We start from the raw sequence: 26,198 nt of genomic DNA, 5'->3' as shown, positions 1-26,198 counted from the left end.
TCACAAAGGACGTTAGGGAAGCAAAGGCCGATTATGAGAAAGCTTTGCCAAACAGTGCAAAGAAAAACAGTAAAGTCTTCTTTACTTATGTAAACTCTAGAAGGAAGGGGCTGAATCAGATTGGTCCACTTGACATTGACGGTTCGATTGTTGATGAACCTGCCGAGGTAGCTGACAAAACTGAATGGATAGTTTCAATCTACATTTATGCATGAGGAGGTCCTTAGGGAAATGGAAGTCAGAAGCTTATCAAACTCTAGCAGAGAGCTAAATGATTTTGTAATAAATGAGAGTAAAGTGGAGGAGAAATTGTTGAAATTGAACTTAAGAAAGATACCTAGGGTGGATGGGTCTATCCATTTATATTAAAGGAAGCAGCAAAGGAAGTAAGCAAATCTTTAGCCATAAAAATTATTACAAAAGCTTTCTTGGATTCAGGGGAGAGGTTCTTATGGACTGGAGGATATGTGCAAATGTGTTGCCAATTCACAAAGGGGAATCAAAGAGTGACATGAATAATTACAGACCTGTTAGTATAACTTCAGTTCCAGAGAAAACAATGGAGTCACTGGTTAAGGAAGCAATGCAGGATCATCTAGACAAGGCTTCATTTATAGTTTGGGCACAGCATGGGTTTGTTAAGGGGAAGTCTTGTCTGATAAATTTGATTGGAGATTATGATGTGTGGTCACAAAGGATGCAAAAAATAATTTCGATATCATATACTTGGATTTTAGAAAAGCTTTTAATGCTGTGGCACATGGAAGACTACTGTCAACTTGGATCAGTATGGCATTAAGGGCAAGTTGCTATAAAAGGATGGTTGAGTGGGAGAAGACAAAGAGTGGTTATCAATGGACATTGCTCTTCGTGTACTAATGTTATTAGTGGAGTCCCCTAGAGTTCGGTGTTGGGTCCATTGTTGTTTTTTGATTTTTATCAGTGATGTTGATGAAGGTATATCAGGGTTAATGTCCAAGTTTGCAGACGATACAAAAGTTGGCAGAGTTGTTAATGACAGAAATGATAGTATGCTACTGCAACAGGATCTCAAAGTTGAGCAGATGAGCTGAGATGTGGCAACTGAAATTTAACATTGACAAATGCAAAGTACTGCATATGGCTAGCAGTAACCCCAGAGTAACGTATCAACTGGGTGGTACTACACTCAGGATAGTGAGGGGTAGTTGTGAAGTTTTCTGAGTTTAAATAAGTTCATGGTGTCTTGTCAATGACATACAGGAATTTTGCTAACAGGGATAAGGGGGTGATTGTTCCTTTGTATAAGGCAGTGGTCAGGCCACACCTCGAGTACTGTATACAGGTGTGTTGACCATTGTAATCACCTTTTTGTAAACGTGACTACGGTGGTCTCAGGCAGTTTTTAAATTCTATACAGTGGGATCAGTTGATGATGTTAAAAACAGTGAATTCTAAATGGGAAGCCTTCAAGGAATTAATCTTGGAAACTACTAGGCTTTTCATACCAACTAACAAATACTGTTCAAGATGTGGTCCTAAATGGATATCAGATGAACTAATGAGGCTCTTGGCAGAGAAGAAAAATGCGTGGGATGCATATAAATTAGCAGGTGAGACAAGCTACTCTGTAATCAAGTCACAAAGGAGGTTAGGCAAGCAAAGGCTGATTACGAGAAATCCTTGTTAAAGGATGCACTGAAAAGCAACAAAGACTTCTTTACTTACGTAAATTTTAGAAGGAAGGGGATGAATCAGATTGGTCCAGTTGATGTTGGTAGTTCAACTGTTGATGATCCTGCTCAGATAGCTGACAAACTGATTGAGTATTTTGCATCTGCATTCACACATGAGGAATTCTGTAAGGAAGGTTATAACAGAAGTTTACTGAACTCTAACAGGGAGCTAAACTATTTTGTAATAATGGAGAGCAAAGTGGAGGTGAAATGGTTGAAGTTAAACATAAAAAAAGGTACCTGGTGCAGATGGAATCTCTCCAGTTATATCAAAGGAGGCAACGAGGAAAGTAAGCAAACCCTTAGCCATAATTATGAGAGGATCGTTAGATTCAGGGGAGTTCCCCATGGACTGGGGATGTGCAAATGTGGGTGATGCAAATAATTATAGACCTGTTAGTTTAACTTCTGTTCCAGGGAAAATAATGGAGTCGCTGGTTAAAGAAGCAATGCAGAATTACCTAGACAAGACTGATGTAATAGTTCAGATACAGCATGGGATTGTTAAAGGCAAGTCTTGTCTGACCAATTTGATTAGATACTATGATGTGGTCACAAAAAAATTGGATGCAAAAAATAAATTTGATATCGTATACTTGGATTTCAGGAAAGCTTTTGTTACTGTTGCACATGGAAGACTGCTGTACAAATCGGAGCAGTATGGCATTAAGGGCAGGTGGCTGCAATGGATAAAGGGATGGTTGAGTGGGAGATGGCAGAGAATGGTAATAAATGGACACTGCTCTACATGGACTAACGTTATCAGTGGAGTACCACAGGGTTCGGTGCTAGGCCCATTGTTGTTTTGTATATTTATTAATTATATCAATGAGCTTAATATCCAAGTGGTAATAACTCATATCCGACTATTACAACTACCCCCAGGTGGAGAATGAAAAAGACCTGGGGGGTAGTTGTGCAGTCGGATATGAGTTCTCTGAGCAGGTCATGGAGTTTTGCCAATGATATGTAGGAATTGTGCTAGCGGAGACAAGGAAGTGATTATACCTTTCTATAAGGCAGTGACCAGGCCACACATTGAGTACTGCGTACAGGTCTGGAGGCCTCATTTTAGGACAGATGTAGAGTTGCTAGAATGAGTAGAGAGAAGGGCAACAAGATTGTTGAGAGGAACAAAGGGGTTCTCTTACTGGGAAAGGCTTAAATTCTGTAAGTTGCAGCATCTGGAGACTAGGCACCTCTGAAGTGATCTGATTGAGGTTTACAACACTTTGAATGTTTTGAGCAGGCTCAATGCTGATAGGATACTTCCGCTTGCTATGCTTAAGAACCTGAGGGGTTCAAATTGAGGAAAGACTGTTGTAGAATAGATGTGTTGTTGTGGAAGTTGATGTGGAAGTTGTTGTGGAAGTTGATAGCTTAAATAAATTTAAGACTGAACTAGACAAACATTTGGAGTGACCAGATGGGTGAAATGGGAAGGTTTTTTTTTTTTAATTAATTTTATTTTTTTATTTATTTATTTTGTTTTTTGGCCGATGCTCTATAAGTTTGATTTCTTGCATCGTATGCCTCAACTAGTGCTAATGCTAAGATTTGGAGGTCTCATTTTAAGAAAGATGATGATCTGCTGTAATGAGTACAGAGAAGGACAGCGAGATTGGTGAGTGGAACTAAAGGTTGGTGTTACCAAGAAAGGCTTAAGTTCTGCAAATTGCAGTTTCTTTAGACTAGGCACATGCGAGGTGATCTAATTGAGGTTTATGAGGCCTTGAATGGTTTGAGCAAGCTCAAGGCTAATGGGATTCTACCTCTTGTTCAGATTACTCACTTGAAGGGACATAAATTCAAATTGAGGAAAGACTATTGTAAAATAGATGTGCAGAAATTTGCCTTTAGCCAGCGGATGGTTGATAGTTGGAACAAACTTCCATTTGTCATAGTGAAGGTCAACAACTTAAATAAGTTGAAGGCAAAATAGACAAACATTTGGAGTGAATGGATGGATGAAAGGGAAGTTTATTTTTGGCTGATGCTATATAAGCTTGCTTTCTTGAATCATATACCTCTGTTCATGCTAATTCGGACACCAGAGTGTTGCCTTATCCACCCCACCACCACCACCACCACCTAGGTTGCATGCTTAAATTTCCAGCCATTTCTGGTGGCACATTATTTGTTCGCTGCTATGAAGAGCTTCTAAAGCACTAGAAAATTGATTTAACATTTAAATCAATGTTTTGAGCAGTCTGTGGAACCATATTTATTCTGTATCATTGAATTGTGCAGGATTTTAAATTTTACCATTTCATCTGACACCTATAAATGAACTCATTCTTAATGCTTTCTGAAATGAAAAGAAAAGCTTTGCTCGTAGGTTGTGTGTGGGAAAGTTATCTTAACCATTTAATAATCCTTTGAGGAATATATACAGTCAGTTCTGCTATATCGTGCATTTTTGCAACACGAATTTGCTCCAACACGACTGATATATTAGGGAACAGTGTGAGAATAACGCGATTTTTGCGTTGGCTCATGCATGATTTCGTCTGCAAGTAACACCAGGTGAACGCAAAACCTGGCACCAAGCTGAGTATCGCGACCTGCACAGCAATACATACAAGTTTACAAAGCTTTAAAAAATGTCAAATGTGTGAGAGCTGTATTTCCCATATACTGTAGTCAGAGACACATGGTCATTTATTGGTCAGACACCCTGTTGTCATTTGCTGTATTCACAAGATAATGTGATATTGTTGGCTGACTCATGTTTTCAGGAGCTCACATTTTTCTGTTCGAACAGAAATTTCGTGAGGCATGATAGCGTGAGCAGAGGAGCCCATTTCTGGAGGTCACTGCCCTAAAACAGTAAAAAAATTTGTAGTAGTTCCCAGTTTATTGGACTTTTCTGTTAGTGCAGTCTATTATAGACGGGTAGTAAACTCGATTGTATTGCATTTGCGATAATACTGATAGCTGGAATTCTGTGAGGTTTTACGTTATTGTGATTCCCTTCCATAAAATCTTCAGTCATATAAAAAATTTAAATAAATTTTCAGAATCTTTTCTTCATTCCTAATTTTTAAGCATTGTAAACTTGTTACTCCATATCTCATGTGTGCAATTTGTGTGTGCCGTGTTTCTCATTATTGATTGCTTATTTTTTGTTTTAAATTTTACAATCCAAAAAAATAAAAAGTCAGTAAACAGATATATGAATTGGTATGCATATATTACAGTATTGATTAAGCTATGTACAGTAGCATATATAGTCTCCGATCAATACAAGGTATCTTGTCAAGGTAAAGTGCTATTTTTACTGTAATGTTTATTTATTTATTAGAGATTTAAGATGTTTAAACCTGTGTTAGCAATTGTATTGGGTTTCTAACTTTTTTTTAGTGTTTTACTTAAGAGACTGAACATTTTTTTTTATTTTTTTATTTTTTTGAGTTCTCTGCCCCTATTCCTATTTTTCCTATAACTCCCTGAATGTTTTTTATGCGCGAAATGCCATAACGTGGAGATTTTTAGGAACACATGTACTGTGTTATAGCAGAACTGACTGCATTATTATATATATATTTATTGAGTGGCTAATTCCACAGAGTTTGTGAGCATAGATGCCACACTTTGACTCTTGTATGGTTAGTCACAAGTAGTTGACCTACTCTGGGATATTGAATGTAGTTTATCTATGAAGAACTTGCAATTTCATTAGAATGAAATTGTAAGCAAAGGAATTTTTTTGCAGCCAATGAGATTGATTCTTTAATCATAGTTCTGCAAGATCAGCCTAATTGAAATATCAAAGACAGTACTCTGAAATATCTATGAATATTTCAGAGTGCTTACTGGTTGAATTAAGTTTAGTGATTTCTAGATGAATATCCATGACACCTAATGATTGCATGCTTTAAATTACATCATTAGGAATGCCACAATAATAATTAACAAAGAGAATATTCATCGTTGCCTTTAATTTTCAAGGCTTTTTTTTTTTTTTTTAATTAAATGTAATTTTTATTTCAGGTTTCTTCATTTGAAACATGAGCATGATGCTAGCAGTGTGGTTACAGGTACTGAAACACTGATAATTACATTACCAGCTTCAATTCCATATTGCAATAATACAGGTAAAAAAAAATACAAAAAAACATTTTAACCCTTTGCAATCCATTATTTTCACTGTCTTCCCCATGAAGTCCAGCTCGATCAGTCCAACAAATGACTAGTTGAAATACAATGTTCAAAAATTATTTATTTTTGGGGTTTAAAGTTCTTGAGACTGTCACAGACATTCTTCCAGGTATGCCAAGCTGTGCTTGCTACCTGGATGTCTAAAATTTTGATGGAACTGATATTTGGGTGATACTGTCAAAATTAGATCAAGTGGATCTAATTTTGACAAAGTCTGGCCGGTCTGTGCTTGTGCCTTCACAATGGTGTGACTGTTAGTAAGCCTGGGTATAATCCCCATCTGCAAGTCAGAAATATGTGCACCTAGCACATATTCCTGGGTGGTCACCTGGAGGTGACCACCCAGGTACGAACCCACATAAGCAGGGGTCAAGGTGTGGCACCTACACCACAAACGGAGGAATGCCATCCCTGCGGTGTTACCAGGCGATACTAGGTGGTAGACAACGCTCATCGATTGGTGCAGTACCACCACTTTGCTTATTGGAGGCTTCAAATGGAGGAACCCATGTTTAGTCTTCAGAGCAAGGCCCTGGCAACACCCCCCCCCCCCAATCTCTTCCATTGTGCAGTATGATTGATGTCTTTTGAGGTTTTGATGGACATCATGGCAAGATCCAATTCCTTACATTTTGAGGGTGCAGCTCTAAAACTATGTTTGCAGGTCCAACTGCTAGATAGTCCACCAAACCAAACCTGTTGGTGACTCTCTAGGAGGCCTCAGGATCAACAAGTGTGTAATCTTGCGGCCTCTACTAGGAGTCAGAGTAGTTTTGAAGAATATACCCAGCTCCTTGACATAACATGTCGAGGCCATGTATGTCAAGGAGCTGGATATATTCTGACCATGTGCATGCAATATACAAAAATTTCATTACTTCATACAACATGTCCTCGTCACCTTTTCTTACTTCTGAATACACCATGAATTGTCAAACTTATCTGCGAAAAGATCTAAACCTCCCAAAAACTTCCTCGTTCGATTCACAAATATAAGTGGTCTCAGTTCTAATTTCAGTGTCCATTTCTTAATCTGATAAACCCCCATATACTTTTCTGACAATATACCAGTTATCGGTTGATTCAACCATTGCTCATCTCAGTTGTCTAAATTATTCGCTGTTTGATTCCTTTCACTTCAATGGTGGTACTTGTGTATATGGTCCATTTTGATATTCCCTATTAGAGACTTCAAAGTCCCCACTCCCTAGAGATATGAAAATGTATCCCCAATTGACAAAGGAGGATCTAAGGTGACCCGAGTAATTACAGACCAGATAGTTTAACTTCTGTTTCAGGGAAAATAATGGGTCACTGGTTACAGATGCATTGCAGCATCATCTAGACAAGACTGCAGTAATAAATGGAGTAATTTGTCTTGTCTGACAAAGTTGATTGGATACTATGATGTGGTTACAAAGGAACTGGATGCAAAAAATAATTTTGATATCATATACTTGGATTTCAGGAAAGCTTTTGACACACCTTGCGCAGAGAAGACTACTGTACAAATTGGAGCAGTATGGTATTAAGGGCAAGTTACTACAATGGATAAAAGGATGGTTGAGTGGGAGAAGACAGAGTGGTAATCAATGAATGCTGCTCTTCGTGGACTAATGTTATTAGTGGAATATCCCAGGGTTCTGTGTTGGGCCCATTATTGTTTTGTATGTTTATCAACAATATTGATGAAGGTATAGCAGGCTTTATGTCCAAATTTTCAGATGATACAAAGGTTGGCAGGGTTAGTAATGATGCTACTGCGACATTATCTCAAAGTTGAGCAGATGAGCTGAGAAATGGCAACTGAAGTTTAACATTGACAAATGCAAAGTACTGCATATGGCTAGCAGTAACCCCAGAGAAATGTACCAGCTGTTTGGTACTATACTTAGGGTGATATTAATGAAAAGACCTGGCAGTTATTGTGCAGTGCAGACAGGCTGCCAGAGCATGTCACAGGGTCTTGTCAATGATATACAGGAATTTTGCTAGAGAGAAAAGGAGTTGATTATCCCTTTGTATAAGGCAGTGGTACTGCCACATCTCACATACTGCATACAGGTCTGGAGGCCTCATTTTAGGAAGGATGTAGAGTTGCTTGAAAGAGTACAGAGAAGCATAACAAGATTGGCAAGGGGAATGAAGGGGTGGTCTTACCAAGGAAAGCTCAAGTTCTGCAAATTGCAGCGTCTGGAGACTGGTCACCTGTAAGGTGATCTGATTGAGGTGTATAAGACCTTGAATGGGTTGAGCAGGTTCAATTCTGATGGGATTCTTCCTCTTGCTCAGATTACGGATCTGAGGGGGCATAAATTTAAATTGAGGAAAGACAATTATTAGAATAGATGTGCGGAAATTTGCCTATAGCCAGCGGGTATTTGATTGCTGGAACAAACTTCCTTCTGTTGTTGTGGAAGTTGATTGCTTAAATAAATTCGAGGAGGAACTGGACAAACGTTTAGAGGGAATGGATATGTGAAATTTTTTTTTTTTTTTTTTTTTGGCTGATGCTACATAAGTTTGCTTTCTTGCATCTCATGCCTCTATTATAGTGAAATGTGTTTCCCTTTTCATGAAATCCTCAATCATATAAAAAACATAAATTAATTTTCAGAATCTTCTCTTCATTCGTATTTTTTAAACTTCATTAACTTTTAACTCACTTGCACATATCGTGTTAGTTGCAATTTTTGTGTGCCGTGTTGGCAGTGTTGTTAATTGCTTAAATTTTTTACTTGGTTATTGATTGCTTATCTTTTTTACTGTTTTAAATTTTATGACCCAAATAAAAAAAAAAAAAAAAAAAAAAGTCAGTTAACAGAAACATCAGTTAGTATGTAATTTACAGTATTAATTACAGAGTAATAAATTTATTTTTATTTTGCTAACCTGTAGAAAATAATTCTTCCAATTTTCACGTATAATTTAATTTTGCTGATTGGTAAGGTTAAGTGCAAATTTGTGATTTATATCTTTAATTTTTGATAGCCTGTGAATAATATTCTTCCTATTTTCGCTTATTAGAATCGCCATTTAATAGAATTAAAATGCAATTTGCAAACGTGATCACAATGACCAGCCCTTGCTATGTGTCATATTGTAAATGGTATTTTATTATGAAAAGTCCATCATAAAGTGATTTGATCGTAGAGTGAACCAATCATAAAGCGAGTGTCCACTGTGTCTGCTTCAGAATTCTAAAATATCATACAGTAGATATAATTTGAAAAGTTGATTATTCTTTTTATCGAAGGTAGTATTTGAGACAAATGTTTATTATGCTACAAGAGTATTTCTGTCTGTCTTTTTTTTAATGTCATCTTGGGAAGTGTTGGATTAGGACCAATGGGTTTTCTTCGAAACCATGAGTGATAGAGTAGTTATTCACTTCCATGAACCCAATTTTCCCTGACATATTTTGTTCTCTTCATATCATATTACACTGAAAGGACAGAATTCATGGAATACTTGGCTCCTATGCAATGTGACACTATCACTCCTCGCTACTGGACGAACCCACTGCTTGGCACGAATATAGGTACATTGCATTCATGTAGACGGTAATTTGATGTCAGTATGGATAACTGACTTTGAAAGAGGGATAGTGGGTGCCTGATGCATAGGTCACTCTATCTCAAGGAGGTGGTACAGAAATTACATTATCCTTGTTCAAGAGTATCAAGACTGTATCGGGAATATGCCATTTCCAGAATAACATCTCATTGTGGACAGTGCCATGTGTGCAGAGAAAGGTGGTGGATGAATGTGGCCGTTGACGTCTGTCTCGCATTGTTTCAGCCAACTGAAGAATGATAGTGGCACAAATCAATGCTGCCTTCAATGAGGGAGGTGCCAGACACATCTCCATCAAGACCATGAGGTGATCATTAGCCATAATAGGTTGCGCGAGCTGCTGACCCACCAGAGTCCCATTGCTAACACCACAACATAGGACTCTATGCGTCTACTGGGTGAAAGAACATTGGCACTGGACCTTGGATGATTGGAGGTAGGTCTACTGGTCCGATGAGTCCTGTTTCCAGTTATTTAGAGTGCATGGGAGGGTGCATATGCGGCTGAAACTGCACAAAGCTATGTATCTGTCATGTCAACAAGGAACTGCTCAGGCAGGTGGGCGGTCGGTAATGGTCTGGGGTGTGTTCAACTGGCAAATGTTAGGACCTCTATGTTTAGATGCATCTCTGAATGGTTCAGGTTATGTGGTCATCCTTGCAGACCATCTGCATCCCTGCATGGTCCTCATGCACCCACAGGGCAATGGACTCTTCCAGCAGGACAATGCGCCTCCCCAAGAGCCATGGTGACTAGAACATGGTTCAAAGAGCATTCCACAGATTTTACCTCCATGGAATGGCCTACCCGTTCACCAGACATGAACTGTGTGGAGCATCTTTGGGATGCTCTGGAAAGGTCCATTCAAGCTTTGGATCCTCCATTCAGGAATGCAATGGAATTATGGACAGCAGTGCAGCAAGCATGAATGGAAATACCTGTGGAATGCTTTCATGAAGTAATGGTCTCAGTGCCTCGCCATGTGACTGCCCTTATCCGGGTGAAACTTGAGCCTGCCGGTTGCTAGGTAGGTATCCCTTGATTTCTGTGCACTCAGTGTATGTTTACTTTATTATTGTTCTCAGTTTTTATGGTAAAATGTCAATGAAAAGAAACAGCACTGAAGTGGGCAGAAAATCAGGAAGAATGCGATATAATCAAATTGTATTGTTAAGGAACTTGAGAGATTTAGCAGCAAAAAAAAAAAAGTAACAAAAAACGATTGAACATTATTTTAAAAAATTATTTAAAATTTTTTTTCTACGTAAAATTTTCAATCCGAATATACATGTGTAAATATGTGAATTTTTATGAATAAGTTATTATTATTATTATTATTAATTATGTAAATTCATTTTTTTACGCTATTTAAAGTCTTTTTCTACATTATAACAGAATTTATTTAATTTTACCTTACATTCAATTATCCGGAAAATTTTTTTATTTGGAAGAGTTCTGACATTAATTATTCCGGATAACTGATGCTCTACCATATTCGTAATTGTAATGAATATTTTTATATATATAAAAAAAAAAACTTTTGCAAAGTGATTTTAAAATGTTTGTTTTTTTAGCTCTAAATTTAGTGATTATAGCAAGGCAACCAGTAAAATTTTCTTTTATTTGGTCAGTGCACTTTGAAGTGAGACAGTGTGATTGATATTGTTTGCAAAAGCAATTTGTTAGATTAGAGTTATTAGTGTAGGGATGGAATAAACTCCCAAAATCAGGAGCTTACAGTGCAACTGCAAATAGATTTTTGAAAATTCAAATGCAGGAAATCTGAATTTGATTTGATTTCAACTACTGTGCAGACATACTCTTGCAATCCCATGGCACTGTACTTTGTAGGGCAAATATGGTCTAATTCTGGGGGTTGCATGACTTAATATTTTAAATGGAAATTTTACTTTCCTACATCAGTTTGTTGCTAACGTAGACTGTACTAATATTCAGGGCTGGCACTAGGGGTGTGCAAGTGAGGCACTTGCCACAGGCACTGTCTAAAATAGGTGCTGCTAGATGTGCTACTGCATATATATGTGTGTGTTAAGATATGAATTAGGTGCCATTACAAGGTGTTGCCTTAGGTGCCACAAACACTATGCCAGCCCTGCTAATATATATATTGGTATATTCATAGTCATGTGTTTGCTAAGAGAGGCCATCTGCTGGCTGATAAGAAGCCAGTAAAACTTTGAAATGGCTAATGTGGGTATTTCAGATTTTTAAATGTATAGCAGATTCATCTTTCAGGTGATGCTGTACAATTTAAATATATATTTTAGCAACTTGAGCAGAACTCTGAATAATGATATTTATCTCGAAGTTGAACACAAGTGCCAACTATAAGATTGAATATGCTGTCTTCAATGAGAGCAGAATGCCTACATGGCCAAAATCAATTGGAAGTAACATGTATGAAATTTTTACTGGAACAAATACATGCTGGTATGCTGTATGAAACAAATACATGAGGTATGCTGTAATAATATTTGCAAAACTTTTTTTGGTAAAGAAAAAAAAAAAAATAATAAAAAAATGAGCAATCAATGTATATTTGAAAATCCATAGTGTTTTACAGCTTTGAAAATGGAAGGCACTAGAAATTCAGTACACAGTGACTAAACATAATAGTAACTGACTGAACTACTGGGAGAGTTTTTGCATACAGTACAGCTGCAAATAATTTGCAGATTAAAATGACTCCAGGGATAATAACAGCTTCTTCCCATGCTGTAAATTAATAGACATTATTTCTGAATTGTTAGATTTATTAGTATTTTAAATTTGGCCTGTTTAAGTTCAGCTGTTTAAGTGAAAATTATTGGTTAAACATTGAATATTTAGAGTGAAATCAGTCTTGGGCTCACACAGATTCCCAAACTCCTACTAATGGGTTAAGTCCCAACATGATTAGAGTGAAAAGCACTATTTCAAACAAATAACTCTGAATAAACACATTGAAACATAATGTGGCAGATAACTGTACTCGTTGAATTAACTCAAGAAGAACACTTCATTTAAGAGCAAGAGTAAGGACCAGAAATGTTTATTATAAACACTAGTAGCAAAAGATATAAAATAAACATGAAGTTTATTTAGTCTAGCTCACAGTTTTCCAAAGTATGTGGTGCACACTTCTTTGGTGAGAGGGCAGATGTTTTTATGAAGCACTTGTTTACCAAAATATGGATAGACCATCTCACTAATCCAGGTATGAAGCATATTTTATTTCAGTCTTTGGGATTAAATGTTTTGAAATGTGTGAAGTTAGACTTGAATTTCGGTAGATTGTAATTATTAGGAAATACGTGTGAGAAAGGTTTTTCCAGAAAACAGAAGTTGAAGGGATAATAAGAAAGAAAAAAAGTTGGTTTTATGAGTTTGAAGATAGACAGTAAATGGACACTGACTGGTTGTGGCACATATGACTGATTTGAAAGAGAAGTGGGTGGGGGGGGGGAATTATTGATGCCAACTCAGAAGAATAGTGCCCATGGAAGTGTATACATAAAAAACATACAGCAGAAACATGTCTATGAGACAGCAGGGAGAGACTGTGTAAGTGATGGGTCATTAATTTACCCAACTGCCCTCTTTTGAATGGAGTCAGGGTAATTTCTAACAGAGATGTAATCTTGAGATCTGAGTGTCATTGAAGATAAGCATAGAAGTAGACTTATTTTTGTGAGATATAAGATAGGATTGAGTTTTAGAAGAATTGAAATTAATTCAGTTATCTTTGCCGCATTGGAGAATTACTTGGAGATCAGCTATTTGCACTGGACAAGGTTTCTCAAACTGGAAAGTGGAATGCAGTGTGCTATCATCTGCAAAACTGTGGACAGGATTTCTAGTCAGTGGAAGAAGGTCCTTAATATATAATAGGAAAAGAGTTGGAAAAGAACTAAACCTTGGGAAACAGGAGTATTAGTTGGGAAGTTAGAATGCTGGATGCCATCTACCATCACCTGCTGCAAGCAATCAGAGAGAAACTGCATATCCAGTTGCAAAAAGCATTTGGCAATCTGTAAGATGGAAACTTGTTAAGAAGACCTTTATGCCAAATGTAATTAAAAGCCTTAGAAATATAAAGAGCAACTGCTTGGATTCCACCAAAATTTTCTATTGAATTTGTCCATAGATGGGTAACATAAGCCAATATGTTACCAGTGGATTGACACTAATAGAATCCATACTGGTGATCTTTGATCAAATTGAAGGTTTCTAGATAGTTTAGGAGTTGGTGGTTGATGGGTTTCTGCACTGCTTTGAAAAGAGTTGATCTAAGTACAGTGGAATGATAACCGGATAGGAAGGATTTGTCACCCTTTTTTTAGTAATTGGTTGGATATGAGCAAAATTTCCAGTCAGGAGGAAAAATACCAGTGTAATAAGGGAGTGTGAAAAGGTAGCAAGCTCAAAAGCACAGGTTTTAAGAACAAGTGGAGAAATGTCATCAGGACCTGGAGCTTCCTTGGCACCAAGATTGTTAAATTCTTTTTGACATCCTTTTGACAGAAGATTGCATGAGGCATTGAATGGAGTGCATTGGGAATGGTAGGAAGTGGTTTACCAAGATCGTCAATACATGAGTTAGAAGAAAAAGTATCTAAGAAAAGAAAAAGTATGTAAAGAAAAGTAAAGGATGCTAGTAATTTGGCTTTACCTTTACCTGAGGATGCAATAGAACAATCAGGTTTCAACTGAGTTGAGGCAACTCTCTTTTTACAGACATCCGCTATAACAAACGTCACAATTCATTCAAAATTTCTTAAAGTCGCCAATAGATAGTTCCTTATAAAACGAAATGCCAAATGTATAGTGAACATAATTATAAGATATAAATAAACTTTTAAAAAATGCATTTATTATAATAATTATCAGAAAATTATTATAATAAGTATACTGAGCTGTTGGTTAATAACACTAATCTAGCCAGTTAAAAAACTGGTTTACATGCCACGGTGCGTAGAATGTTTAAATGCTTTTAAATCAATTTCTGAGGAGTTGGCAATCTTTGAAGAAGATGCAAATATGGAAAGAATTGCCAAAGTGAAAAGAGGTGGCTGACTGTCTAGCATGCTACAGTGAGATTTTTGAAAAAAAAACTGCAATTTTCTATAAAAACATATTTTAAAAAAAGTGGAAAACCCAGCTGTTTCTTCATTATCAGATGCCTTTCCATCTACCATCTGCACCTAGTGTCACTTATGTGGAAAATATTGAACTCTGATGAAGATATCAATGAGTAAAAGTAGTTGTTGTTATGTGGTTTTTAGGAGCATTAGCAACTAAGGCATATTGCTCTGTGATATGCAGTGGTCATTCCCTGACCCTTCCGCATCCTCCGTATTTGGTGGTGACGGGCTCGAACCCGGTCTAATCAAGAAGCGTGTGCTGTGCACTGCTGCTCATTCCCACCTGGCTATGGAGGCGCCTTAGTAAAAGTTAAATACAATGATGAGGAGCACGCCTGTGCAGGGAAACGTTCCTGGTACAAGCGCAGAGCAGCGCACCCATTACAGTCCGCAATTCCATACGCGAGGTGCATGTTGGTCAGTTCAACGTTTGAATACTCGTCCATCCTACTGCCTCGGGAACTGGTTTGCAAATGCTGACTTCCAGCGGGATCGCTGTTCATGCGACCTCCTGTTCAACGTCCTCTACCGCATGACGAAGGCATTTCGTACCCTGCAATGCTATGTGATTCCGATTTGTCTTTGTGCCCCCTACACCTCCTGCAGGTTTGTCGCACTTGTAGTGAATCACCCTGTATATTATGTTAGTATTCATTTGCTTTATTTATATTTTGTAACTCTATATAGTTTTTAATTAAAATTAACAAGTACGATATCTTGTTTTTTTAATCTTTTCTTATTTTATTCTACATTAAGTATCGTATATGATAAACCATAATGCATACATACATTATAAAATGTATTGTATAGACCATTGTATAGATGGTGTTTAATACATGGTTTTAATGTTTTAAAATGTCTGCTAACGTATCATGAAAGTTCAGGAATGCAAGATACACATAATGAACAAAACGTATAACAAACAAAGTCTTGGAACTTTTTCGTAAACCGAGAGTTGCCTGTACTTCCATTTGGACGTGAACTAAATTTTCTACTCATAGCCTATTCAGAATCCAGTTTGAATTGATTAATAATTGTTTAACAGTTGTTGCAACTGTATAGGTAGAAAAAGAATTTGAGATTTGGATACCTGCCAGGTGCAATATGCTATATTTTCTTGAACAATCCTAGCACATTTATTGAAAAATCAAAGTGTTGATAACGGATGAGATTTTAGGGTAGAATGCATATAATTAAGGATTATTTCTACAAGATCAATTTCACTGACATGATCTTGAGTAAGCATTACAATTAAAATGTTTAGAAATGAAAACTTTATACGTAAATGCTTTAAATATCTTAGTTTGACTTATTGCCTGCCAAAAAATGAAATCTGAATTTTAATAAAGGTAAAATAATTTGTAAAAAAAATGCAAAAAAAAATTAATTAAAAATTATCATTACTTGTCCCGGTGCATTAACCCCAGAACTCCCAAGCTAAAACTACCTACATCTATTCCCAAGGTGGGGGGAGTACTTTTTGCCCAAACACATTTTTGGCATTGTATTTTCGAAAAATGTACCTGTTTGATTTAATTTCATTAAAGCAAGTTGTTGCAAACAAAATTATATTTATTGTTGATTATTTGCTACATTAAAATGCAGGCATTATAATTATAAAGGGGGGAAAAACAGTATAATTACTTCTTGAAACAACTTATAGTAACATTGTTTAGTTGAAACATATTTTATAGAAATAAACTTATTTTAGTCATCTGAGGACTGATCATAATAAAAGTTATTGCACAAAATATTAGTTTCAGTGTGGTTTTTACAAACATTTTTTCCACAATTTGAACATTGAATCTTGGTTTTCGTTAGTCTGTCTTTTTCGCATTTGTAACTAATGTCTTCAAGATAAATGTAGCATCTCCTCCTCATAGCAGGGTTTTCGCATCCAGAGTCAGTTGAAAACTTATTTTTTAACTTTACTCTAAGAATATTTTCCATTGTCGCTGTTACCCACTTTGGAAGACCACTTGTATTTTGTGCTCTTACTTCCAATAGTGGTCTAATTAGTTCTTGGCCTAATTCCAGCAGCAGGGTCTTTCGTCTGTTGTGTTTTTCTTATTCCATTTCAGATTTATTTAGGATAAAAATTGTGTAGGCATTCAGCGCAGCTACATCAACTAAGGAGAAAAATAGCCATAGTGGCCAATTAACTTGTTCCTCTTTTAACTGGAAACGATTGCACAATTTGATCAATCATACTACCCCGCCTTTAGTGCCATTGTAATAGAGATTGATCATACTTTTCTTCTTTTTATTGTCAGCTGTTTTATTGTCTGCATGTTGAGTTTATAGCATAATCAAATTTTTTGTAGGATTTTTTTTCTGGTAATATATGAAACAAGCAGTTTTACAGAATTTGGTGGAGTAAATGCAAACTTTGAAGAATACAGTTCACTTCCTTTTGTTTTTTTTTCAATTGTCGTGTTCTTTTTTTTCTATTTTGTTGCATTGTTCTAACAATGGTTAGTCCATAATTTTGATATAACTCTTCTGCTAAATTACAGATGTTTAATAACGATCCGATGTTACATTTTGGCCACTTCCCTTGATGCACTGTACAAGGAATTTCACAACTTCTTTTGGACCATGTTGTTCACCACTTTGCTCATCTTTTCCTGCATAAATTTCGATTTTCGAAACAACGTGTTTTTGTGTCTGTAAGCATGCTTATGAGCATTCTATATTTACCAGGTTTTTTTAATAGAAAAACTTTGAAGGGGCCTCTTCCTCTGTATAGTGACAGCATTTTGTCACTTGTTCTATCGAAACCAGGTGTATAATATTTTGTAAATAAGCTATTAATATGTTCAAAAATGTCAGAGTGGAGCAAACTTATCAGGCTTTCATCTTTCACTTCTAGTATTCTTGTCATCAAATCTGATAACTTTCAATATTTCAATGAATCTATTTCTGCTCATTGCATCAATAGAGATATTTTTTCCATAAACAATTGACCATAAATCATGAATTGATAATTATGTATCAATTTGATTGATAATTATCTATTTCACATATTTTAGAATTCTTAATTAATTAATTCTCCACGACAACCAGGGACGGAGTTGTGCACTTCTGCTTCCTTGCACATATTTTAATTCCGTTTATAATTAATTTATTCTCATCCCATAAACTTACCAATTAATCCACTTAACTTTAAATTACCCAAACCCAAAAATTTAGTCATTCATTCACCCAGATAACAGCTGCAGATCGTCCAAGGTGAGTACCGTAAATTAAGCTTTTGCTATTGAAACTTAGTCCAATCACACAGTATTTTAAGACATTCTATAATTTATCTAATGTCATAAGATATTTTTAACGATAATAAATACACCTTATCTGCACTGCCTATCTAATCTTGTCCTTGATGCCTTTGAAATATGCCAGATAAAAAGACATCTTTCAAAAATACTCATTAAGTATTTTACCAACAAACTGCACATTTCATTTCTACAGAAATGCCTTAACTATAACGTAATCCCAAAATTTGCTCGCATTTTTCCTAAAAACGTTTGCAAAAAATACCCGCACATCATACACCAAACCTCTATCGCTATTATACGAGAAGAACTACGTAAAAGGTTTAATAAAAAATACCAACTATTACACTAAATACACCAATTAAGATTTAATCTTAAAAAAAGAAATGCCACCCTGAATTTGGACAGAATTTACTAACCTCAACAACATACGCATTAATGCAGCCCTCCAAGACGTAGAACAAAGGCACTCTAAGAAATGGATTATGCTTACACAAAAACCCCCCGCAAATCTCCACCGTTAATATTTCTTCAAAAACCTTTACTACCACTGAACTTGCAGGATTGGAACATAGGTTTAATTTCGCCATAAGAGACCATCATTACCCCATAAAAGATTGTATCATAGAACTACAAACAAAACTCGAACATCACCCTGATAAGTGGCGTATCATACACCAAACCAACACTATAATTAATTCAAAACTCACCTCTCAACCCAACGTAAAAAAACAACAGCTACTTGATATACAAAAATTAAGTAACACCCCTGATATTATTATACAAAAAGCAGACAAAGGCGACACAATTGTAATCCTAGACAAAAACACCTACATAGATAAAATGGAACAGATCCTCTCTGATCAAGATACCTATAAAATTGACAATACCTACAATATTTCCAAACTCAAAAATAAACTCTATGTAATCCTAAGGAGACTCAGATCACAAAGAAATCATCCTACACACACCCTACAACAGATGGGCATATGTAACAATATCCTCCCACACATGTTTGGTATTACCAAATTACACAAACCTGGCCACCCCTAAGACCAATAATTTCCTTTAGTAAATCTACCTTCGCCAATTTATCCACTTTTTTAGTAAAAATTATATCCCCCCCTCACAAGATTCTCTAAATTTAAAATCAGCAACACCAATCAATCATTCGAAAAAATAAGTACCACCATAATCTCCGATGAAGACATCTTAGCATCTTTTGACGTAGTATCATTATACACAAACGTACCATTCACATTACAAGCCTTAAGTGAATACTAATGACTGACAACACTTTAATCAACCGTACTTCTCTCTCTCTCTCTCTCTCTCTCTCTCTCTCTCTCTCTCTCTCTCTCTCTCTCTCTCTCTCTCTCTCTCTCTCTCTATCAACAATATCCTAGAACTTACCTCATTACTACTAGATACCAGACACTTCAGGTTCCATAACCAAATATTCCAACAAACATTTGGCCTACCCATGGGTCTAGGTATTTCTACTCCTTTATCTGAAATTTATTTAGCAACAATAGAAAACCAAATTCTACAGCCTTACCCTTCAGAGATAAAACTATACAGACGATATACTTATAATCGGAAATAGAATCACAATTGACTATTTTTTTTTTTACTAAATTCAACTCAATACATGATAGATTGAAATACACACTTGAAACAGAAGTTATTAAACAAATCAACTTTCTCAACCTTACTATATACAAAACAGGCACCAGACTGGGAACCAAGATCTTTAGAAAAACACACACACAGGGAAATATTTACACTTTGCATCACACCACCCACTTAGCACAAAAAAAGCTGTTCTTTATAATCAAATCCATAACACCATAAAATACAACACTTCACATGACGACCTATCCACTGAGCTACAATATCTCACAAAAAAGTTCATAGTTAGACTACCCACCTCACTTAATTCAACACATTATTTCCATTGCAAAAAACAACACCAATAATTCAACTAAACATATCACAAAAGGAAACACACGTATCATCGTCCCCTACCATAGTAGTCTTGAGGGACTCTGCCGGTGGTTGTGGGCACAGACATTACACTTATTTTCCGCATATAATAAACTTGGATCTTTGTTCAATACATATAAAGAAACACATAAATACTCGACAAGTGACATGAACAACATTATATATTTGATTAAAAGCCAACAAAATTGCAATGCTTGCTATATTGGAAGTACTACAACAAAATTCGGTTCCACTAAAACCTCTAATACACTGGCATATTATCACTATAACAGTTTCAGAACAGGACAATCCAGTACTGAGCTCACATTACATGTGCATTCTCGCAATCCGCCCTCCCCCAGTTGATTCAGCCACAGTTACAAAATTCTCCAATACGAAGCCCTCATCATAGAATGGTTCCGTCACTACTCTAAATTAAACATCATAAATGCGAAACTACCCTCCAACCTTTCCCCAGTTTGGAATCTCACACACTTGAGATTTCCGCATGTTGCAAAGTGCATCACGGGAACATAAAAATTCTTTTAAAATACAGCACGCGTTCTCTCTCCCTTTCTCCACTAAACTTTGCCAACTGAAGACATTTTTAACAAAACGAAAGTCTACCATTATGACTATTGGCCTCATCTATTTCACTTATTTTAGAGTTCTTAATTAATTCTCCATGACAACCAGGGACGGAGTTGGGCACTTCTGCTTCCTTGTGCATATTTTAATTCTATTTTTAATTAATTTATTCTCATCCCGTAAACTTACCAATTAATCCACTCAACTTTAAATTACCCAAACCCAAAAATTTAGTCATTCATTCACTCAAATAACAACTGCAGATCGTCCAAGGTGAGTACCGTAAATTAAGCTTTTGCTATTGAAACTTAGTCCAGTCACACGGTATTTTAAGACATTCTATAATTTATCTAATAATAATTATGTATCATGATTATTTCCCATTAGTATCAGAATTCCTAGAAATGCATACATCTCAGTAACATTAGTTTTCTCAACACCTTTTCCCTCTGCTTCGTCTTTAGTAAACCGAACAATTGTATCTATAATTTCTATAATTTCAAAACACTTTCATGTTGACTTGCTAAACAATCTTCGTCATCAGGTAATTCTTGTGATCCTTTCTCACTTTCTACCACGGTTATTTCATTTTCACTTTCAGAAACATCTTTGTTCAGGTCACTATGATAAAAGTCACTTTGTTGAAGAATCTCTTCAAGCTCTCGTTCAGTCAAAGGTGTCCTATCTCTTGCATTCATTTTTCACTAGTGATCCGAAGGTCACAGTAATAAAGTGCTCAACTGAGAGATAAATGTGTAGGTATGTCTTGAAATGCAGTTTCTGTAAATTGCTTCTTGTATAAACAAGATTTTTCTTATGCTTGTGTGCAATTATGTTTAAAAAATTAGACAAAACTAAAACAAGGTCTGTTCTCTGCTAAGGTCCAAGGCCGACTGCATGGGTGAATCCGTTTAGCAAAACGTAAATTTATTTATATATGAGTGTAAGTAGCAGTACCTATGTTAAATAGAAATCGGTAATGTCTAATCCAAAGGAGCGGGGGGAAATTTCCCATGGTAAAATATGTACCTATTTTTTTTGAAAAAAAAAAAAAAAAGTGTAAGTTTATTTTAAATGCAGTTATAGTACAATGAAATACATACCTTAAATGACAATTACACTTATTTTAGAGATTTTTCAATTAAAACTTTAGGAGATACAGGAAGAATTAAAAGTTGCACAATTTTGGTCCCCCACCTGGGAGTTCTGGGGTGTTCTCTCCACTATTAATGTATCACCTGATTCAAATTTCATCAAAATCTTGATAGAGAATAAAGGCGGTGCCTCTGTAGCCGGGTGGGCAGGAGCAGCAGTGCGTAGCACACGCTTCTTGATTAGACCGGGGTTCGAGCCCGTGACCATCAAATACGGAGGATGCGGAAAGGTCAGGGAATGACCACCGCATATCCCCGGAGCAATATGGCCTTAGTTGCTAATGCTCCTAAAAACCAAACAACGAACAAACAACAGAATAAAGGCAAATTCCCGTTGCCTCATAAACTTAAAAACCCTCCACCTCACCAAAAAATATAAAATAAATAAAAACACTGAGCAATTAAAGCAGTAAGATACTAAGCAATTGCAATTGCTTAGTATCTTACTTAGCAATTGCAATTACTAAGCAATTGCTCAGTACCTTACTGATTAATCTGAATTTTAGAGAATTTTAGCTTTGGTAAGTGCAAATCAGACAATAGTGACTGGCAGGTGTGATCTTTAACTTCATTTTTTCAAACGTTTGTTTGTATTGCCATCTATTAAAATTGTTTGCTATTAATTAACAATACAAATAAGACATGGAATTGCATACTAAAAGGTTGGAAGCCAATTTGTACATAAATGGACAGATTATAACTATCATTAACAACCTTTTTTGAAATTACTTTAAAATATTATAATTTATTTAATTTATTATAAAATTTAATTCATTATAAAGTTTAATTTATTATAAAAATGTAAATATACATTGCATTGTTTTTTAAGTCTGTCTGTATGTATTTATAGGTTAGAGCAAAATAAATAAGGGTTGCATTTACTGTGTATGAAAAATATATTGTTTTTGTGTAAAAATAATGAAGTTAATTTTTTTTTCTTTTTTTTTTTTTATCTGAGAGAGGAAAATTAATAACAATTAACTTTGTTTCTTGAATGGGAGTTAAAAAGTTTTTTCCTCCTATGTTATAACAGACATTAATGCTAGTTTAGTCAGTAATAATGTATCACTCTATTTAAACTTTTGTGTTTAAATTATTTAACAGAGAACTTTAATTTCAGATGATTGCTATCATGGTTGGTATTGGTGTAGTAATCATAGTCATAATTGGAGGTAGGTTCTAAGTTCATTTTGTTATTAAATTTATTTTATTTGTAGAATTAAATTTTTTTAATGAGAAAAGTGAATCAAGGAATTTGAAAGAAAATTATTAATAAAATGTGATTACATGTAATATTCTAGCAGTCGCCAATGGAGTGGGAGGTGGGGTGGAAATCTGAACAATTTTAATGAAATTTTAAAGAGATAAATAAAGTCTGCCTTTGTGTAAAGTGAATGAACTGGTTGGAGAAAGAAAGATAATTCTATAAAATGTCAGCGAGATGACATTATCCTTTCAGACATACATTTATCCTAAATAAATTTCATAACCAACTAGAAGGGCTTTCAGAAATGAAAAACTTTGGGAAACCAACAAGACTGTGTCTCCTTTACTGAGCTAATGCACTCACAAAAATTAATTTCAAATTCATTTCAAATTGAAACAAATTTGAAAGAAATAACCTAATGGAGTGGAGACACAGGTTATGTGACCTATATAAAGGATGGAAAAAAATATACATGAGAAAATCTAGAGGGTAATTAGCATTAGCATTAGTAGAGGCATTTGATGCAAGAAAGCAAGCTTATGCAGCATCAGCCAAAAAAAAAAAAAAAAAAACCCACTTCCACTTCACCCCTCTGTTCGTTCAAAATACCTGTCCAGCTGAGCCTTAAACTTATTTAGGCTATCAACCTCCACTACAAGGGCTGGAAGTCTGTTCCACCAACCAACCACCCGCTGGCTAAAGGCAAATTTCCGCACGTCTATCCTACATCTGTCTTTCCTCAATTTGAATTTATGCCCTCTCAGGTGATTATTCTGAGCTAGAGGAAGAATCCCATCAGCATTGAGCATGCTCAAACCATTCAAGGCTTTATACGCCTCTATCAGATCACCTTGCTGGTGCCTAGTCTCCAGACACTGTAATTTGCAAAACTTAAGCCTTTCTTCATAAGAGCACCCCTTTGTTCCATTCACTAATCTTGTTGCCCTTCTCTGTCTCGTTCCAGCAGCTCTACATCCTTCTTGAAATGAGGCCTCCAGACCTGTATACAGTACTCTAGGTGTGGCCTGACCATTGCCTTATACAAGGGAATAATCACCTCCTTATCCCTGCTGGAAAAATTCCTGTATATCATTTACAATACTCCATGAGCTACTCTTGCAGCCCGTCTGCACTGCTAATTCAGCCACCAATGCCTCATCTTTTCAATGGAAACTACTAGGCTTTCCAGCAAGTGAAGTGAAGGAAGAATTAGCGTTTCAATAACCCATAAACACCTGAAATGAGTGGCTGTGTACCTTACATTATGACAACCCATAAGCAAATATCTTCCTGCACAGAAAAGGTGTGAAAATGAACTAAAAATACATGAATATAAATATCCGTGAGCGGAGATAGATATAAATACTCCTAGTGGAAATAGATATAAATACCTATGGTGGAGATAGAGCATCTAATAATTCTATTTCAAACTTCAGAAATAAAAGATTAATTTCTAAAATATAGATTAACTGAAATCATATTATTTTGATAGAAGGAACCAACAGTGATAATTTTTAATGTGATGAAAAATAACAGTTAAAAAAGGATACCAATCAACAAGAAAAATTATGGGAAGAGGCAAGTTTGAAAAACTGTGCACGGATCATGCACTAACATAAGATATAAGACTGGAAAAGACCAGGAAAACTTGTGTTAGACTTATTAATGAAAATTGAAATTATACAGACACAAAGAATAAAACAAGGAAAATGATGTGTGTAAGTGAGAATTGAAGGTTTGAGGAACTCTGATAATCAATATATATATTATTTAAATCATATAAACAATATATTTAATTCTTGCTGTACTAGAGACATTGATATTTCTGTTCCCATCATTGACATTGTTAATATAAATGCTTTGCTAATTTCAATTAGTGTGAAGAGTTGCCAAGACTTTTATTTGAATAGTTTAAGTGTATAGAAAAGTAGAATGGAAGCCTTTGTGTGAAAGTGTTCAGTTTAGTGATAGTTCACTGTTAATTACTTGGTAATGGTTGAATGTGGCAACATTTAGGAAATAAATTAATTCCTAAATGACATGATATGCTGTAAAAAGAAATTACACTACCTTGTTAAACTACCAAATTTTATACTAAACAATTGACATTTCATCCATACTTGCACTTTGACATCTTCAGAAGTCTCCTGAAGATGTCAAAGTGTAGTGGTGAATGTGACTGCTGACAAAACATCAAATGTTTAGTACAGGGTGTCTGGGCTAGAGGTATCCAAAAATAATGGCTTATAATGCGAGAACCACTCATATTTTCTCAAACAAAAGCACAGTCGATAGGAAATCTCTCCAAGATTTGTTTCATCACACTGTCAAGGTCACTAGTGCAGGTGCGTCACCAGTAGTTGCGCATGCACAAAAACAGGATAAGAATGGCTATTGCTTCAATCGAGATGTGGATGCCACAGCGGAAGGTGCAGTGTGTGCTTTGGTTAGCTGAATTTCAATCAGTTATGTGAGTTCAATGGCGTGCACGAAGAGAATGGAATGTGGATCCTTCCAAATCCATTCTTAAGTGGGATAAGACTTTAAAAGAGACCGGAAGTTTGGTTTCACAAACTGGGAAACACCCGAAAAAGCGTATGACCGATGAGACTGTGGATCGGGTGCCTGAGTCATTCTAGGAGCCCACGTAAGTCAATTAGACTGGCTGGTAATGAACTACAGATTCCTCCTTCAACAGGTCACGACATTGTTCACAAACTGTCTCTATTTACTTGCGTACAAACTTCAACTTCTTCAACACCTTAAGTCAGATGATCACCGCTTAAGAGCTGATTTTGCTGCTGAGATGATCATCCGTATCGATGACAATCCCAATTATCTTGATCTATTGTTATTCGGTGATGAATCAGCCTTTCACGTTTGCGGGAAAGTTAACAGACACAATTGCCGCATTTGGGGTATGGAGAATCCTCGCCAATTGCTCAAAAATGAAAGGGATACACCAAAAGTCAATGTCTAGTTAGGAGTGCACAAAAATGGCACCATTGGTCCATTTTTTTTTTTTTTTTTTCATAGAGCCCACAGTGATGGGACACACTTACCTTGACATGCTGCAGATCTTTGCTGTTCCACAGATGCCCCCATGGTTCAGCAAGATGGTGCTCCACCACACTTCCATCGAGATGTTACCACATTTCTGAACAAAACTTTTCCTGGATGTTGGATCGGAAGAGGAGGCCCAACTGCCTGGCCACCTAGATCTCCGGATACAACTCCATTGGACTTTTTGGCATGGGGCTTTATTAAAGACTGTGTGTACCAGAGAAAAGTTTGGGATTTGGACGATTTGAAACAGTTGAAACAGTTGCTCTAATAATGCCTCAGATGCTGGAAAACACTTGGCAAGAGCTCAAGTATCATTTTGACATCTGTCG

At 36.0% G+C, this 26,198-nt stretch overlaps 1 protein-coding gene across 1 annotated transcript in view; it reads left to right on the top strand.

Moving 5' to 3' along the window:
• Positions 1-26,198, top strand: part of LOC150079229 (vesicle-associated membrane protein 3-like) — a 204,931-nt gene that overhangs the window by 135,865 nt on the left and 42,868 nt on the right. Inside the window, exon 5 of the mRNA XM_090382491.1 lies at positions 22,717-22,768. Within this exon, the coding sequence (XP_090238617.1) occupies positions 22,717-22,768 (52 nt within the window). The remainder of the gene's footprint in view (positions 1-22,716; positions 22,769-26,198) is intronic.

The sequence above is a fragment of the Mastigoproctus giganteus genome, chromosome 10 (assembly GCF_048544385.1).
Source record: "Mastigoproctus giganteus isolate SK-2022 chromosome 10, ASM4854438v1, whole genome shotgun sequence".
NCBI lineage: Eukaryota > Metazoa > Arthropoda > Arachnida > Uropygi > Thelyphonidae > Mastigoproctus > Mastigoproctus giganteus.
Note: the sequence above shows the minus strand (reverse complement) of the source record. Positions and strands in the feature narration are given on the sequence as shown.